The sequence below is a fragment of the Pinus tabuliformis genome, chromosome 9 (genome assembly GCF_031772625.1).
Source record: "Pinus tabuliformis cultivar Carrire ecotype Pingquan chromosome 9, CPIR1, whole genome shotgun sequence".
Lineage (NCBI taxonomy): Eukaryota > Viridiplantae > Streptophyta > Pinopsida > Pinales > Pinaceae > Pinus > Pinus tabuliformis.
Window position 1 is genome coordinate 1,347,530,408 of NC_142307.1, and position 12,821 is coordinate 1,347,543,228.

At 39.4% G+C, this 12,821-nt stretch overlaps 1 protein-coding gene across 2 annotated transcripts in view; it reads left to right on the forward strand.

The window, feature by feature from the left end:
• LOC149153498 (uncharacterized) overlaps window positions 1–12,821 on the forward strand; it is a 425,412-nt gene that overhangs the window by 192,070 nt on the left and 220,521 nt on the right. For both annotated transcript variants that reach the window (XM_089441366.1, XM_089441367.1), the window contains one exon: window positions 8,692–8,824. In XM_089441366.1, the coding sequence (XP_089297492.1) occupies window positions 8,692–8,824 (133 nt within the window). The remainder of the gene's footprint in view (window positions 1–8,691; window positions 8,825–12,821) is intronic.

The window sequence follows — 12,821 nt, forward strand, 5'->3', positions numbered from 1 at the left end:
TTATTTGCAATTTTTGACCTGCGAAAAATCTAAAAAATTTAAAAATGAGTACCTAAACTTAACCAAATTCCACGATTTTTTTTGTGTGATCTAGTATGGTATTATACATCGACTCTAGACACTAAGATGTGTTAGGGGCTCAACCTTCAAACCGTCACCCCAACTTTGGGGTAAAAAGTGAGTGAAAAAACCCATAAAATTATTTGCCTCTGAGAAAGAAGGGATCATTAATTGGATAAAAAAAACACTCCAAGATGTACTCGTTTGTTGATCAAGTCCCAACATCCTAGGCCTGTTACAGACTCAAAACTCATCATTACTAGTATCACTTATTACAATTCCTCGCAAGGTGTGGAATTTGGGTACAAGAAAGATGATGAGAAGATAGAAGTAGAGTTAAAAAACTCTGTTGACTGATGATATCTGATGATACAAGTGTCCTCTGGATCATCCTTGGGCATAGAGTCTTCATATAATCATCAGGTGCCACTCCCGTGGTCAACAAGACCAAAACTCGCAGGTGTTTGTCAAAGATCGCACAGCCAGAGATAAGGATCGACGAGAGTTGGTTAGTCCATGTCGCAAAACACACGGGGAACGTTGGTTTATCCAATGCTAACAGAGCTCTGACAATAATTTTATCTTTACTTCTGAGCAAATCGAACTGGGAAACTTCACTGTCTCCATCTGTAGATCAGCTCGTCCCTTTCTAACAATTCACACCACCCTTTGGAACTTGCACTAGCAGCCTCCAACAATTCACATTGGCAATTTGGCAACCCCTGGAAATTCACACTGCCCTCCCCGACAATTTGCATTGTCACAGGAAACTTAATCTTCCCTTGTTGACAAATTGCACTGCCTTTGGGAATTTGATCTAGCAATTCGCATTGATAAACTAAAAATCTCTAATTGGCGAATTTGACCTCCTTCTACAAAATAGTTTGGCCTCTTTCTATCACTCAGAAACTGGAAACCTTTGTGAAGAATATGTTGAAATTTCTAAATTTACTTACTTAGAAACCCTCCATGCACTTTATCTGATTTATTTCTACCTACTTGTTATTTTTCCTTAACAAGTTATTTACAATGTAAATACTGAAAATAAACACTAGTGCATGCTCAACATATTACAAATCAACAACTAAAAGAAATAAGAACAAACACACCATATGACACCATTATTTTTGGACTAATGTCCTTGGAAAAACTCAATGCGGGAAAACGGTGCAACTATCTGAGGGTTTTCTTATTAAGCAATATCAGAGTACAATCCGAGTTCTGAAATTGGCCTACCCAACAGAGAATTTCCTTAATAGTAATACCTCTTGGTTTCTGACAAATCTACTGGCTGAAACCTCGGATAATCGTTCCGATAGCTAGTCAGCACTAATCTGCCCCAGAAACCCCAACGTCTGTCCAATCTAGATTGCATCAGCTTCTCCTAGCCCAACACTGGCACTGTGTCAGCCCCAGGAGGCCCATGCGTCAGCTCTCTGAACCTCTGCATCAGCTATGCTGGCCCCTCTGGTGCTTTGCGCAACACTTAGCTGCCTCTGCGTGGCCCTGCTTGAGCACTGGCTGCTCTTGCGTCTCTCTCTTTGGTTGCTATGCTGCTATCTCGACACTATCTCTGCCTCTCTGTCTCTCTGTACTCAATGCCCCTCGGCTGCTCTCCCAATCACTGATTATATCTCTCTTAGCAAACCCCGCTTTAGAGAATAGAATGATTGATCACTCTGGTGTGCTCTCCAAGTGACCCTCAAGCCTTCTCTTATACTTTTCCTGTTGACATCTCAATGACCGAGATTAAGTCCCCAATCATTGGCTAAGATTAGATCTGGCTTGATCCATGTCTTTTGGACCATTCTAACACAAAATCATATTAATACACATTAATATTTTATTTTCCCTAAGTTTAGACTTAGGGACTCCATTAAAAATATTATTTATTTTAATATCTCTTGATCTGTTTAGAATTTGCCCAAACCCTTTCTGGGTATTGGAGATCTCGTGTGCCCCAACCTCTCCACCAAATTTCGTGGCTAGAGGACATCCGATGCTACCCCAAATCAACACTCCCTCTTAGCGAGGACTGTGCTCTAGCAATACTCGTCACTGATTACTACTCTGATCATCCGGCATCGGTACCTGTGCTGATGCTAGGCCTCCCAGCCCAACATCCTCTGCACTGTTGCCTCTTGTACTGCTGCCCATGGTTCTGCCATTGCCACTGCTGTATTTGTACGACAATTTCCTCTGCATCCGTGCTGCTGTTGGTCCTTTCTCCCAACACTGCATCCGCACTGCACCTCCTCTCATCATGTTGCATCGTGTCGCCCATTGCTAAACTACAACTCAGTTGCTGAGAAGTAAGTAACTGATCTCCCAACTGACCTCCCTGTTGGGCAAGAGACACCCACAGATGCTAAAGCTCCGTCTGCCGCTGACAAGTGCTCCCTCTCTGACCTATGCGCTGCTGCAACAACTCTCCTGCATCTCCCATCGTTGCACACCTCTCTGTGCCATCCTACACTGGTGCAACACTCTTGTGCCTCTCGCATTGCTGCAGCCTGCTAGCCTCTCTCTGTCTTGGGACTCTGCACTATAGCTCTCTCTGCCGCCCCATCCGCATTTGTCTCTACCCACCCAGCCAATCCTGCTACTCTTCGTCGAGGCTTCCGTAGCAAGGTCTAATCCAAGAGGCTGGGTACCTCAAGGATCCTGCCCCTCATCGCCTGCAGTCCACCTAACTACAGCTCGATGTCTCCCCACTTCCTCCCAAGTGGCATGTGTGCACTCATGGCACAGTCATCGTTTGTCAAAACATCCTTCTCTGCCCATGCTGGCACTGCCTTAGTCTCGGAAGACTCTCCCTTACTCTTCTTCCTTGGACACTGGGTCACATAATGACCTAGCTCCCCACAATGGAAGCACTTGATCTTGGAGAGATCTTTCTTCTTTTGCTTCTCCTGCTTTCCCTTAGATGGTAGGGCCACATCTTCCTCCTCCTGCTTGACTTTGATCCCCTTGCTGTTGCTACCTGTCTTAGACTGCCGTCTGATCTCTTCCTGGCGAAGAGCTGCCCACGTCTCGTCCCAAGGTGGAAGTGTCTCTTTGCTCTGTATACTCTGGACAAATACTTCCCAATCTTCTAAGACAACATTCAGGGTTGTCCTCACCATTAGCTCCTGATCCAGTGTCGCTCCTATAGCAGTCAACTGGTCTCGGATCTCATTCAGTCCTCCGAGGAAGGTGTCAATTGGTTCTCCCTTCTTCATCTAATATGACCTCATCTGATTTTCCAGCAGCATTCTTCTCTGCACAGAAGTATGTTGGTACAGCTTCTTGAGAGCCTCCCACATCTCAAATGTTGTTTCCTTCTTGGCTATATGTGGTACTACATGGTCCTTGACCCTGTCAAGGATAATGCTCTTGTTCCTTGCCATCGCCTCCTCGTACGTGTCATTATCACCGGGGTCGACTGGGACAGCTATTACCTTCAAGGCGAAGTTCTTGACACGATTCCTATCAAGCACTGATAAGATTCTGGCCTTCCAGACTGCGAAGTTCGATGCTCCGTTTAGTCTATCCTGGTCTCTTACCCCGTGTAGTGCCATGATGCTCCTCTACTTCCCTCCTAGAAGTTCTTTGTTCGACTCCTCTAAGTCTCTACTTCCCGTCTGGAAGTTCTCTTCTGGACTCTCTCCGAGTCCTGATTTCCCTCCTGAAAATCCTTCTGCTGCTTGTCGAGATGCCCCCTACTCTGATCATCTTGTGCAACTGCACTACTAATCCGGGTTCCTCGGCTAGAAACCCTTGGTAACAACTCCTCTGGCCCTGCTCTGTCAGGTACTGTTTTGACTACAGTACCTCACCAACTCCACTTTGCAATATTCCTGCAGCCTTCTAGGCCCCAACAACTGCCTCTCTGTGAACTGCGTCAACCCCTCTCTGCTTCACACTGGCTTTGTGTCACCTTGGATGGGTCTGCGTCAGCCCTGGGATGCCTTGTGTCAGCCCTTTGGCCCTCTGCGTCAGCACTGTTGGCTTCTTTGAGGCTCTGCGCAGCTCCCGGCTTCCTCTGCCTACCCCTGGCTGGCTCTGTGTCACACTCCTTGGCTTCTGCGCTGCTAGAAACAACTTCTGTCACCTCGGGACAACTTTTTTCTACTACTATTGCTCCGCTCGACTGTTGTCTTTTAGTCCTCCTGTGATCTGCAATCACGCTCCGATACCATGTTGAGGTTTCTAAATTTACTTAGTTAGAAACCCTCCATGCACTTTATCTGATTTATTCCTACCTACTTGTTATTTTTCCTTAACAAGTTATTTACAATGTAAATACTGAAAATAAACACTAGTGCATGCTCAACATATTACAAGTTAGCAACTAAAAGAAACAAGAATAAACACACCTTATGACACCATTATTTTTGGACTAATGTCCCTGGAAAAACCCAATGCGAGAAAACCGGTGTAGCTATTTGAGGGTTTTCTTATTAAGCAATATCAGAGTACAATCTGGGTGCTGAAATTGGCCTATCCAACAGAGAATTTCCTTAGCAGTAATACCTTTCGGTTTCTGACAAATCTACTCGTTGAAACCCTGGATAATTCTTCTGGCAGCTACTCAGCACCAATCTACCCCAGAAACCCCAGTGTCTGCCCAATCTGGACTGCGTCAGCCTCTTCTAGCCCAGCGTTGGCACTGCGTCAGCCCCAAGAGTCCTTGCGTCAGTTGTTTGAGCCTATATCAGCTACGTTGGCCCCTCTGGTCCTCTGTGCAACACTTAGCTGCCTTTGCGTGAGCACTGTCTGCTCTTGCGTCTCTCTCTCTAGCTGCTCTGCTGCTATCTCGGCACTATCTCTGCCTCTCTATCTCTCTGTACTCAATGCCCCTCAGCTGCTCTCCCGATCACTGATTCTCTCTTTCTCTTAGCAAACCCCACTCTAGAGAATAGAATGACTGATCACTTTGGTGTGTTCTCCAAGTGATCCTCAAGCCTCCTCTTATACTTTTCCCGTTGACATCTCAACAACCGAGATTAAGTCCCTAATCGATGGCTAAGATTAGATCTGGCGTGATGCACGTCTTTTGTACCATTCTAACACAGATTCATATTAATACACATTAATATTTTATTTTCCCTAAGTTTAGACTTCAAACTCCATTAAAAATATTAATTATTTTAATATCCCCTGATATGTTTAGAATCTGTCCAAACCCTTTTTGGGTATTGGAGGTCTCATGTGCCCCAACCTCTCCACCAAATTTCGTGGCTAGAGCACATCCGATGCTACCCCAAATCAACAGAATAAACTCTGGCAAATTTCTTCCCAATCACTACTGCTAAAATTCTCTTAGTGTCTCTCTAAAAAATCACCAACTCGATGTGTCTCCAAAGTTGCCAAATGATCTCCCTTTATAATATCTTATTTACAAATGAATGGCCACAATTAGAAGTTCATTTGATCCAATCGATGGCTAAGATCAACTTAGAAACTTTCTACAAGCTTCTAGAGGAAAATCTCTTATCCCAACTAATGCCAATTAATTATCCACTTTTCTTAAGTTTAGACTTAGGAAATATCTAATAAATCACTAATTAACATAATTAAGATATTTCCCTTAGGTGAAACTTAGGATATATTACATGGGCATGGATATAATTAATTCCTCCGTGTTTGTAGCCTCAATGATACCTCTCAAGGCTAGAACACCAGTCCGAGCTACAATATTTAACGATTTTTAGTGATGTCTAGGTTTTTCATTGTTTTGCCTTCTTGGGTTTTGGAGAGCTCAAATGCCAGCGTTATGATAATGATATTATATATATATATAAGAAGTGTTCTATACTTGTGTAATTGGAGATTTGATTTTCAACATTCATTGTCTTCTTGATCGTACATGTTGGTTTGAGATATTTAAGGGCTGAAATTGTTGAGTTATTTGAGAAAGATCTCGAAGATAATAGAGCATATCTAGTGCTGTAAATCTGCAGCAATTATAAGTGATTTCAGATCTGGCTTGTGTTTGGAAAAATGTGCCCTAAGGGTTAAAATTTGTTGGTTGTTTGGTATATTTTCTCCTGGGCTGCCTAGGTGTTGGGTTGGAGTGAAATGAATATTGTCCATTGTTTGCTATAAATTAATACCTTATACCAGCACTATGGCTAAATCTGGAAAATCTCTTGTGTGGTGCAATTTTTGAATTGCAATAAAAGTTAGGAAGAGCATAAATTTCTACACGGTTTCAGAGTTTTTGTGGCTGAAATCAGTTTAGGTGTATAAGAGTGTTGGTATTTGAGCTCAGAATGGCGGGTATTGGTCCTTGACCTTATTTGAGATTATTGGGTTGTGAAACCCTGTTGTGTTTCAGATGAGCACTTGCACCTGTGAGAGGTTTTGATAGGTTGCAATGCCAGTTTTTCTTGTGTTGTGATCATGCTGGTGGTCAGAAACTGTTTACAGGTTTCCTCCCAAGCCTTTACTTCTTGCTCGAGTATTGGATACCCTGAATACTAATGCATATTTTGGCACAAGGCAGTCAAGCTAGCAAGAAATACTAAAATGGGGCATTTGGATTGGTTTAGATCAATGTCACATGGTTCGGGTTCGAATTCGAATTCGATTACAATTAAGTTCGATTCGAGTTCGAATTTTTCGATGAGGTTCGCCATTAGGTTCGTTCATGTATATAATTTTAAAAATATATATAATAATTAAAATTACATAAATCTTTTATATTCATTTATAATTAATATATATTTATAATTTTTATCATATACTATATCAATAAATTTATAATTTTTCATAAATATACGTTATATTATTTTATAATATTTAAAATAACAATACCCTAATTTCGTTAATGTAATATAATTTAAAATATATTAAAAATAATTCTTGTAAAAATATATAATTTTTAAATTAGGTTAACTTATATTTATTATTATTATTATAATAATAATAAAAAATATACATTAGCCTATAGTAATGCCTCATATAAGCTGAGTTCAATACATTGTAATGTGTTAACATATTGTATTGCTTGTAATACATGTACGTTGAGTTCATTGTAATATTGTAATACTTATAGAATTATAATAATGTTGACGCCTTATAATATAATGCTTTTAACACATTATAATGTATGTACGCAGATTTCGATACTGCAATATATTATAATGCTTGTAAAATTATAATAATGTCAACGCGTAAGCAAACAAATTTGAACCATGACTCGGAAATCGCACACAAGCTTACTGGGAGATTGGGAGATTATGTGGAATACTGTACAAGTTAGAACACAGTAGCAAGAACAGAACCTTCTCGAACCTAAATCTTAGGGTAATAACAATATGAATGCCGTTATAAAATTAATGCACGCAGCAGGAACCGAACCTTTTCGAACTTAAACGAACCTTAAGATTTTTTTTGAAATTCGACGAATTTCGGAACTCAACCTTTGGGTTCGACGAACCCTGTGACACTGGTTTAGATCATTCAGTTATGTGTCATATGAGTTTTATTAGTAGGTTAGTATGTCTCCACTAGAGAGGTGCAAACTAGTAGATAACGTGGCAAAAGCGAATGATTTGCTAGCAACATTATTGAAAGTGTTACGTCAAGCTCAGTTTGTGATCTCATTTTGTTTGTGTTGATATTTCTTTTGGTTGTTCTGAAATGCTCTATAGAAATCGGTAACGACTTCAAAATTCAAATATATATTAGAGATTCTCAAAATCATGGGTGACTCAGGAAAAGGTAATCCTATTGATGGCAAGCAATCTTAATTTGCAAGCAGCTCTATGAATAGCATTTTTTGTAGTCCAGTTTTTGGACTTTAGCTTTGTTTTTGTTATTGTGGTGTACTGGATACTGGTGAGTAATGGCTTTGAATACAATGGGTTTCTGTTAGGAGATTAATAATTTTCTAATGTTTTATTGGCTTGATTGGCTTTATGTTTCTGTTATACTAGCTTCTAGGTACGGGCATCTCTTCTTGAGAGAAATTATTTGTATCCGTTTCTTAGAGAGTTAATATTTCTGTGGTGAGGGTTATCTTTAGGATTGTTTGAAGAATCCACTGTTTGACACATTGTTTGTTGATGTTTCGGATCCATATCAGGATCCATCTTTAGGATGCAAAAGGTCAGAGAGAGAATAGGAGAAGAGAAACACATAAATACATACAGGAAACAAAGACGTTGGCTCTATACAATAGAGAAGACATCAGGACAAAAGAAAACTAAAGGAAAACATAACCAGAAAAGATAATAGATATAAAACAATAAATAATAATAAGAAGATAATATAATAAAATAGATACATTACAATTAATTAGTTTCTCTTCTATTCTCTCGCTGACTGTCCTGAATATGGATCCTGACGTGGATAATAAATGTAGACAAACAATGAATGAAGCTGTGGATTCTCTGAACAATCCTAAAGACATCTGTTTCTTCCTTCTGGAATCATGGGAGGCCCTGAGAAAAAATTATTGAATCTGGATTCTCACATTTCTATATTACAAATCTTGTTAATTCCTTTCAGAAATTGTTTTGGCCTTGGTGATGCACGACTCATTAGTTAAGAGTAATTCACTGAAGCTCTAGTGATGTAGGTTTTTGATTTTTGTACATGTTCAATGCTGATTTTAGAACATGAATGATTTTTTGGCAACAGAATACTTGCATGTGGTCTGGATGGCAATCTACATCTATGGGACAGACGAGCTAGCAAATCATCATGTTCAGTTATGTCTGTTCCATCTCCTTTATGTCCCCTTAGCAGTCTTGAGCTGACTTCTGATGAACAGGTCTGAAGCTGAAACTCTTCATACCAAGAATTTTGATAAATTGATAAATAGCATCAAGGGATTAAGCTCTCGCTTTTATACGCTCTCAATTGATTTAAAACATGATGACTAATTTAAATTGATTTTGTTAATTCGCATGAGACAAATTGTTCTGTGTGTGTAGAGATCATTCCTTGGAATACACCTTTTGTCAGTCTTGTGCAATGCTCTTAACAGAGTAGACAATTTGTAATTAGTTTATTAGATTGAGATTATTAATTAAATCTCCTGTGGCATTTCCATAAAATCTGATATTTATTGTAGAAGAAACAGATCATAATTGTTTTGAATTCACTATTCATGCATTCAAGTTCAATTTTAGGAGACAATAGAGTCACACATTACTTTATTATCTACAGAAATTAATATTATATCCATTCTATCTTGCTGTGAACATTTTACAATAGAATTTATATGACACAATACAATCACTAATTTTCATCAACTGATAATTTATAAAAAGGAACAAAATAAACTTACCTGTTCAAGTAGTGTCTAAGTCCAAGGTTGAATTCAGCTACAGGTGGTCTTCTATGGTTGACGCAACTGGTGGGGGACAAAAAACTCCTTCAAAAAAAAACCCTCATCCAGAAAGGCCAAGGAGCCCTGAGTTTACCATCATAAAATTATACTAGCTCCCTTGTCTTCTAAATTTTTTTTGTCTAAGTCACAATCAACTCTGCACTGGCTTTCTCCCCCTCTTGGCCTGACAGTCACTATCAGGGCCATGTAACAGCATACAGACATAATTTTCTTATCTCAGTCAAACAAGGAATGCAACAGCATACACAAAAAATCTTATACACAAACTGCATACCAGACTACTTGGACTCAACCAGCGAGAATTTATTCACATGGAAAGAATGGGAGAAAGAGGGAGATGACGAAGACAAGCTCCTTAATGGCATACTTCCCCCTTTCTTCTTTTCATTTTTCATTTTATTTATTTATTCTTAAATCCTTCCACAATAAGCTCCATCTTATTCTCACACGCGACCCATATTCTTCCCCACCTCCACAAAACATACAATAACCTCTTTCAACATTAAAAATTCAGCATTTCTCACGGAGGAGATGGGAACTTTGTTATGCCCTTTGCCAGTCCCTGAAAGCCTTTTATCTGTCCCTTTTTCCTCGATCCCATACCATTTCACCTGGTCTTAGATCCCCAGACCATGTTCTCAGACACCACCTCCCTTTATGGTATTCCTAGATAACCTCCCAGCCTCATCTCCTCTGCCCCTCCACTTGCCTCCTTTTCTCTGAGCAGGATATTAGGAAAGCACTGATAGCTATGTATACCAACAGAGTAGCTGTTAAATTTTGTGGTCACTAGACTCAGTGCACCCACACACACACCAGATCTGATAATAGTATTAAATTAACTTTAACCCAAATAATTAACCGAAACACACTGATGTGCCTAACCTTTACACAACAGAAACTTTAAAACTGACAATTAGATCATGCACAATAACACATTAAACACAGTTTTTGTTGATGTTTTTGCCACATTGGGCAGACATTCTCCCACAGGGTCATGTTGATTTGACTAGTGGGGGAATGGTACATTCACCCATGGGGCCATGCTGATGGTTAGGGGTGAATGGCCTAGGGGCAGACTTTCTCCTGCGGGGTCATGCTGAATTGACTAGGGGAGATTGATACATTCACCCATGGGGCAATGCTGATTTGGCTAGGGGTGAATGACCCATGATTGTTACATTGTGCCCCAAGATGGAGAGATTTATTTTTTTATAGAGTGGGTTTGAGTTGTTTATTGATTGAGGTTTTTCACCCAATAGTGGGGTAAGCAATTCTAGTCTAATGTTGAGTTGTGATGTAGGATCCATTAGTGAAGGGGTTTCTTGTGATGAGAAGCCACCTTGATGGGTCTCTACTCAACCTTATAGCTCTATATAAACAAACAACGTGTGAGAGGTGTTGCCGCCTTAATTCACACCTAAGATTATCATGGTGAAAATCTTAACTCCCCTTGGTGTGGCTTTGGGAGCAAGTTTAGAGTTGAGGGTGTCATTCAATTCTCAACTACTCCGTCTAGGCTTACTCTTAGTGAAGCCAAGGGGGGTGGACTCCAAAAGATATCTAAGGTTCAACTAGGTCAAGTTTAGCAAGTCAGTTTTCAAGGGGTTAATACAATATGATCAATATACCATTCAAATATGCAACATCAATTGTAATTATAGGCTCAGTGAGCACGTATATTCACAAATATAGCATGATAAGACCAGTGCCCAAATATAGATACTTGGTAACGGTATTCCAAGTAAAGATTTAACTTTGCAAAAGCTTGGAAAGGAAAACAAAGTGATACAAGATAGATGCTTCCAAAAGTAATGCTGGCAAGTTATAACTTTAGCGAGTGCAACAAATGGAACAAGTGCTTGAGAATGAAATAAATGCTCATTAACTTGGAAAATGCTTAAGTGATAAATGTAGCACTTGAAAGTGTTCGAAATATTAAGAGGGGGGTGAATCAATATTTCCTTCCAATTAGTTAATTTTTAACTTCATAGAGCATTAATTATCATTATCATTAAATAAACAAAAACATTCATCACATCAATAAACAACACCATTCAACAATGCACAAACATCAAGACAATTGCAACATATTTTTAGATGGAAACCCTTTAGGGATAAAAACCCCCGAATGCTTCTTAATATTTGTCTTCAACAAATTTACATCAATTAGGAAGCTCCAACTTCTAATATTTTCAGCTCCAACTAAAGGAGGCTGCAACCCCCTGGTTTACAGGCTCCAACCTGAAGGATGCTCCAACACCCTGGTTTACCAACTCTAACTAGAAATGCTCCGACGCCCTATGCAGGCTCCAACCTGTCCTAACAACACCCTGCTGCCCTGACGTGTTCTTAAGCTCCAACCTAAAGGAGACTTCACTCTCTTGCCTTGCACCACCTTGCTAACCTAATCCACTAACATACCACATTTCATATATTTTCAGTTTGGATTCACTTGTGCTTAAAATCAAAACAACTGCTATCTCTGTCAATGTGCAAAACCTATTTGAACATGTAGAAAAAGTCTGCTCAACATCTCTATCAGTAACCAATCTAATCTGTGTGACATAAACTCTGCTCAAGATCAAACCCTAGGCAACATAAACTCTCATTGCCAAGTCCACTGCTATTCTCAACACATGGACCACACCATCCTCTAAATATCAACAACAAACCCTAGCATTAATATGGAACAAATCAACTTATACTCGCAACCCTAGCTGCTCAAATCAACAATACATTCGTTATCAATCTCAACTCTCAACAACATCAGTCTTAGGCTTTAGCCTTGTCACTAGGATTTTGAGGAGTTTTATGGGGGCCAACTAGGTTTGCTTGCCTTTTTTCATCATCAGGATCAGTGCCACATAGTTTGATCTTGGTTCCGCTGTATTCCCACGATTTCCGTAAAACACAATTACTAATGGACATATTTTAATTAATTATGCTTAAGGTGTTGTTTTAGGCTAATTACTTGGAGAAACACCTTAGTGTAATAGCTCAAAATCAGGATGAAAATATCTACAAGACAAAATGATGAAAAGGGACTTTGGGAGGTTGGTGTGATCATGGTGGTGATTTAAGCATTTTTTGGAGATAAAATTGACATTAATTAGTAATAAAAAGTCACTTATTAAATAAAAGGAGAAAAAGTTTTTATTTTTATTTTTTATCTGAAGGGTAAATAAAAGGGGGCGAAAGTCGCTTGGAAAATACGAGGAAAATGCACTAAGCGACTTATTAATAAAATAATAAAAGGAGATTTCTAGAAGATTGGAGAAGATCCGACAAAATCTTATAAAAAGGGAGAGAAGGGCATTTCTCATTCATTTTGGTTTATAATTATTTTTAGTGATTAGTTTAGAGCTCATGCGAGTTTCCTCTCAGGGGTTTTAGGTGAGACTCTCAAATTAGT